General features: G+C 40.8%; 1 protein-coding gene across 1 annotated transcript in view; it reads right to left on the bottom strand.

Annotated features, from left to right (window-relative positions):
- Window positions 1–6,496, bottom strand: part of LOC121926103 (dnaJ homolog subfamily B member 2-like) — a 33,273-nt gene extending 26,777 nt beyond the window's left edge. Inside the window, 3 exon segments of the mRNA XM_042458748.1 lie at window positions 1,423–1,585; window positions 3,557–3,568; window positions 6,307–6,496. Coding sequence (XP_042314682.1) covers window positions 1,423–1,585; window positions 3,557–3,568; window positions 6,307–6,496 — 365 coding nt within the window.
- Between the last annotated feature and the right edge of the window lie 334 nt (window positions 6,497–6,830).

Raw genomic sequence — 6,830 nt, 5'->3', positions numbered from 1 at the left:
CAAAGTGGAATAGTAGCACTATAAGAGTATAGTGTGATAAACATCTATGATAGTGAGAAGTTTCTCCAATCCCCTTCCGCTCTCCACCAACCACTGAATAATCATGTAGGGCACTGAAGTGGTTAAATGCTGAGTCCAAGAGGGTGGCTTTGACTGTTGTGAAGGGTGGTAGAGTGTATCAACCTCCAAAGAAAGACATGTGTGTGTGTGTGTTCTGTTCAAGTCGTTTCCGACTTATGGCAACCCTATCATGGGGTTTTCTTGGCAACTGTCTTCAGAGGAGGTTTGCCAATTGCCTTCCCTAAGCCTTGCCCAAGGTCACCAATGGGTTTGTGAGTTTCATGGCCAAGCTGGGAATCAAACCCTGCTCTCCAGAATCATAGCCCAATGCTCAAACCACTACACCATACTGGCTTCCTCTATCAAAGAAAGACATACACCTATCTATTTCACTAACAGAATGCTAGAGAAAATGTGTCTGAATTGCCTGCACACAAAACTGGAGAACATTTGAGGCCATAAATTTTTATTTTTAATGGCCTTGGGGAGTACTTGGGGGCCACAAAAATAGATTGGTGGATGTCCTTTTCCCACTTCTGTCTTAGAATAATCCATTCCTCTGTCTCGGTTGTTGTTTCTGTTGTCATTGTGTGGAGTCAAGTTGACTCCAACTTACAACTTACGGCTGTCCTATCATAGGGGTTTCTTGACAATATCTATTGAGAATGTACAGCGCTGTGTAAACTTACAGCGCTTTATAAATAAAGGTTAATAATAATAATAATAACTTGCCAAACATTCAGAATTTGAGGCTTCAAAAAGAAAAGAGAGCCTTCTGGCTGGGATTTGGCAAACTCAAGGCTAATTTCCAGATCTGGCCCAAGTCATTTTGCTGCCTGAGATGAAGGCAAGGTGATGCCCTCATCTCATTCAACATACCTGAAACAAACCAGACTGAAACTACATTGGAAATGGAAATAGGGTCCACCACTGCTGAGGCAGCAGGCTGGCTTAGTCCTTACAATGCAGGCCACATGGTACACACACTTCTCTCTTCCAACACTTTGCTGCCCCTCCTTAGTATCTACTCCCTGGCTGTTTCGCGGTGTTTGATATTAAGGCCAACTTTGCTAATCACAATGAACTCTTTTCTATCAAATACAAAAGGAGTAAGAAGGGTCTACATTCCATCATGGAAGGTGTAAAGGACTGTATTTGCCCAAAATTGGACACTGATTTCAGTGGGTTTAGGGTCTGTTAGTCACAGAGAGAAAGCAAGGAGAATACAGCAAAGGCTAGAAAGGGAAAGCTGCCATGCTGAATATTTTGAAAGTTAATAGCAATAGCAAGTACATTTCTATACTGCTTATCAGTGCACTTAAGCACTCCCTAAGCGGTTTACAAAGTGTAAAGTTAACTTACGCCATTTTAATGTCATCATGAGATGCACCATGGGGAACACCTAGGATCTCATAATAGTCCATCTCATATTTTCTGTATCTTGTAGAGATGCCTGAAGAAACACTGGGAATTCTTTGCAGACCCAAGCAAGATAGGAACAGGTAGATGATGAAAATATGTGGGCCTACAGAATACAAAACCAAATGGTTATCAACCTAGCCCTGAGTAATAATAGCTGCACCATCATTATTACATTAGTTCACCAAAGGCTTTTCTAAACTATAAAATTATTTTGAATTAGTGCTGGGTCACTGGATTAGCCACAGCTGATATATATTAGAAACTAGGAATTGGTCAACTGCTGTGATAATCAAGCCATAGCTTGAAATTAAGAAGATGATCCTCAATAGGTTGTAAAAACAAACCTGTATCAATCTGTGTCAATCAGGGCTACACACACACCTCTCTGCAGGAAACGGAGGATAAACAATGACACAATCTCAGAAAGATTAAGTGCTGTGCTCTAGTAAGCTATCAAGAGCGTAAACTTTCTCTCAAAATTTTAAACACTACTAGAAAAAAGAACAGGATATTTGTTCTTCTTGACACTGAAATATTGCGTTAAAACTATCTCTTAAATTACTTGGCCCCTGTTCCATAACATGCTTAATATAGTAATGGTTTTGGCCCATTTTAAAATCAAAGGGCAGTTTTTAGGTGGCATAAAAGGATGGTAAAATTTAGAAGTGACCTTTGGTGGACAGTTGAACAAAATATATGAACAACTGGGTGAAATCCATGCCCTACCTCAAAGTGTCAAAGTGATTTTCCTGATTATTGTCACATCCGTTGGTATTATCATTGTCCATAGCCATGGTCTCTTAAGGCTGCTGCTTGGGGTAAGGAAAAAGGAGGTTTATTGTGATGTCAGGGGCTTTGCAACTTTCTCTCATGGTTTTTGATTGGCTAGCAACAAATAGGAAACATAAGCCCCAGACACGCTCAATTTTGGGAAGGTGGCACCAGAAAATATATATAGGCTATGGTGTTGATCACATGGAGGTTTTTGCAGCTCAGATCTGGGCTGACTCCTGGTTCAGCTATGTGAATTCATGTTATAACGTGAATGTTTTATCACACCTGGTTGCCCTTCCGTTGCCCTTCCAAATCGAGGGGGAATCGAATCCAAGGCAAGTCACATGATGTGGATTCACGCAAATAAGAGTGAGTGCAAATTGTATTACCACAGCGGTGCATACCATGCGATTTGAATCAGCACCCTTGCACATGCTCAGTGGGGGTCTGAACGCATTGAGACCTTGTACATTTCCAGGATGAAAAGGGGCACAAGTTCTTGTTCCCTGTTTCACGTAATTACGTGATTGCATGAATATTTGCCTCATGAATTTTTCTGTGTCTTCTTCATCCCCCTTTTTATTTTCCCTTCCATTTCAGCAATTTCAACACACACATAGATAGACAGACAGACAGACAGACAGACAGACATATCTGTATATTCACGTTCACGCACATACACACAGGTATATATTCCCAAAAAATGAGTTGCCCTGAAAGTTGCCCTGAAAGTGAAAGGACCACCGAAAGGAAATGGGGGAAAATTGCAGTGCCACATCATGGGAAATTTGCAACCTGGGGTGTTTGCGGTGGTGTACCAGAGCAGAAGCAAAGTTGCATTCTACATCAGACCAATTTGGAGTGAAATCGAAATAAGCTTGGAAGTGATTTCTGTGAATTTGCTTGTTACCAATTTCACCAAAATGAGAGGTCACTTTGGAAACATTGCAGAAGCCCCACGGAAGGAGCCCCCATAGAAAGGAATCACGTGTGATAACACATCATGTTATTGCATGAATTCGCATTGTTGGACCCACAGTCACGTCAGATCTCAGCTGCAAAAAGCTGCAAAAACTTCAGTGTGATAAACACCTATGACAAATCAAATGGAGATATTTATGTCTGTAGTTAAAATGTACATTTTGCATATGTAATAATAAATGAAAAGGTTGTCTGTCTGTAAATCAATTCAGTATGGCAAGATATATGGCACAGATGCTGACAATTAAGCATATTAATCTCTCCCCCTCCCCCCAATCAACAATGAAAGTAACTACTCAGTTTATACGGATTCCTTTACCTGTTCCCTTCACTGGAAGGGAAGAAAGGCAAAGATCACAGAAAATGAAGGTTCCTGGATTCTGTTATCACTGGAGTACATCTCTAAGGATCTTCACAATATGCCTGAACCAGCTTCTAAATCAAAAATGGGAAACATGTGAACCTCCAGAAGTTATTAGATTGCGACTTCCTCCATTCCTTACAAATGACTAGGCTGCCCAAAGTATATGTAGCTGAAGGCCAGCCACCTTTGAGAGGCCAGAATTTGCCTCAACCTTGCCTATATTAGATTTATTAGCATATGTGAATAAGCAACAGGTGAGAAGTGGTGGTTGTGGTATATGTTTGGTGGAATGTAGCAATCACCTCTAGAATATTGTGTCCCTGTTGTGAATATCCCTCTGTCCCCATTTGATTTGTCATAGCCTATGTATATTTTGTGGTGCCACCTTCCCAAGATTGAGCATTGAGTCCCAGTACTGGGAGAAACATGGGGTAATAATAATAATAATAATAATAATAATAATAATAATAATAATGTAATCATATTGTAATGTGATCCAAAATGTGGGAGGGGAACAATGGCTTAATGATAGTAAGAGAGTCCTATCAGGGAAGATGGGGTGGTCTTACTTTTGTTTTCACTTCTAATGTGCTCCAGTGGCAAAGCATTTACGACTTGGCCTAAAATAATTTTTAAAAATCATATACACTCACCCATTAAAAATGTCTCAAACTGTTGGAGTTGCGGAGTATGTCTCTTGTCAACAGTGTGGAATGAGGCATTATCTACTAGACGCCCATGATGGTTACACAACCACCATAAACACAGCAGTATCCTTGGCCATAATGGAGTGGAAGAGGAAGAAGAGGAGAACAACTATCCTGTTACAAAAAAGTATTTTATTCTCCTTTGCTTCATGTCTGTGCTTTCATATCATATTCTCTGTCCTTCCAAGCCTAACCTAAACAACATAATATATTTTTTTATTTCTACTAGACTCCTGGAGAAATACCCAGCTATTTCTCCTGGAAGTCCCCAACTATTTCTCTCTCCTTTTGTGTAATGAATGTGTGTGTGTGTGTGTGTGTTACAATGTTCATATTAAATACTGATCTCTTTCTTTAGCTATACAGAAGTCATTTTGACTCTTTCCCCCTAAAACTTTTGGATTCTCTTAGTCTGTAGCAAACAAAAAAGACTATGGGCCTTTACAGATCAGCCTGAAAGATTGGTCTGGGGGCAGAGACAGTGTGCAGCATCCTCATGATGCATGCCTGACTCTGCCCCTCCCCCCCCATGGCTATGGCACCCTTTTGAGGGCACAAAAAAGCCGCTTTTTGCGGCTCCTTTTTGTGCACTTCAAAGGCTGGATTGGGGTCATGATATGAGGTTACTGTGGCCCCGATCCAGCTGAGAAGGGGGCAGCTGCAAGCTGTTCTTTCAGGGCTGTCTGTCGAGCCCTATGTCAGCTGGAATACCTATTCCTTTCTTGTGTTAGGAATTTCCAGTAGGACCATCCAGGTAAAAATATATACTTTAAGATCAAATGCATTTCCTCTCCCTTGCAGTACCCAATAGACACTACATAAAACCAGGTGTGTTAGATCAGCTCACAGACCTAACTACACTAGTGTCCTGTTCTTTATGTAGCCAACAGATGTTTATGGGAATCTCACAACCTGAACATGAACACAATAGCTCCCTCCTTCTCATGGTCTCTGACAACTGCTATCATTTATTTATTTATTATATGCTATTAGGAGACATATTTGCCTCTGATGCTGGAGCTAATTAAGAGCCATCATGATTAATAGCCATTGATAATTTTGTCCTCCTTGCTTAACAACAGTAGAGAAGAATGTGTAATGACTTCTTTTCATGTCCTAAATTATCATTCTCTATAATTACCATAGACAATTAACTTGGAACACCCATGTGGGCACTGTGGGAAGCATGATGTGACTGACTCACACAATATCACAGAAGCTGAAAGATCACCAAGAGGTCAAATTGACAAATAAATGTTTGATTAAACAATTATGTCTGAGAGCTCTGCTTGAATGTCTCCACCTTTGCTGACTAAAGAGTCAAATCTGTGAAAGACAGATTGCATGCCTGCAATGTGCATGCTTCTTCTTGCAGTAGGTCTCAGAGACCACCAGATGCTATTGTTCTGAAGAACACCAGCTGTACCTTCTGCAATTGTTTAAATAAGAATAATGAAACGAACATTACTGTTCCCAACCTTTATTGAACAGCCCATTGCCCTTTGCTAGCCTCCTGGTCCTTCCTAATGGATCCCAACATGTTCAGTTCTCACTACATTGGTAAGCAAGTAGACTTAGAGGACATCTTTTCTCCCCAAGAACCTTCTTCAACCATAATGGAGTTTGATTTGTTACTTGTGGGCATGAAACTGCTCCCTTTGGCCAGGGACCATTTCCCTCCTTTGTTCAAAGACTTCCATTCATCATCTGCTGCTCTCTTCCTTCTTGCTCCATTGTCTTGTAAGAACATTCATTTTGGCAGCCAGCCTCTCCCAGCCCAAGATGCCTTGTTCCACCCTGGATCCACCTTGTACCTATTGGCTTTTCATTATTTCTTCTCATCCGGGTCTTCATTGCCTTCGCATGATGCCTGCTACATATTCTTCCTGACTTGCCACCAATATATGGGATTTTGTTCATATGCAGCATGCTGCTAGAACTCATAAATTTGGGATTCATCGTCTTCAGTTTGGAACCCATAATCTAGGTGAGACTCACTGTCTGTGTTGTCCTCTGGTGCCAACTCATCTCCTGCTGTGTAGTACTTGATCTTTTTGACAGGGAACACATGCCTCCTGGTACACACCTCATAGACAGGATCAGAATCATACTCATCATGGTAATTAAACTCCGGTGCAGACCTGTACCTGGTAGGCTTACCACGGGGACCATGCCCTCCTCCTTCCATAACGGATACTTTGTCAGTAGGCACGCCTGCAAGAAAGCAGCCTACTTCAGCTCTCATTCATGCATACATGTATTCACTCACTTGATTTATATCCTACCTTCTCCCTCTTGCCCAGAACCAGGACTCAAGGGAGTTCACAATCCAAAGCAAATGCAGTATTGATAAAAACATATGAAAGATTATCACTAAAATATAATAAAACTATCCATTAATAGTGAAAGCAATTTAAAGCAAGCATGAAAAGACGAAACAAATAGTAGTTTAAAAGAAAATACAGCAGCTTATTAATATTCCTTCCTTGAAGAATATTAAGTTCGTGATAGCTCTTGGAATT

Source organism: Sceloporus undulatus, chromosome 1, assembly GCF_019175285.1.
Source record: "Sceloporus undulatus isolate JIND9_A2432 ecotype Alabama chromosome 1, SceUnd_v1.1, whole genome shotgun sequence".
Lineage (NCBI taxonomy): Eukaryota > Metazoa > Chordata > Lepidosauria > Squamata > Phrynosomatidae > Sceloporus > Sceloporus undulatus.
Note: the sequence above shows the minus strand (reverse complement) of the source record. Positions and strands in the feature narration are given on the sequence as shown.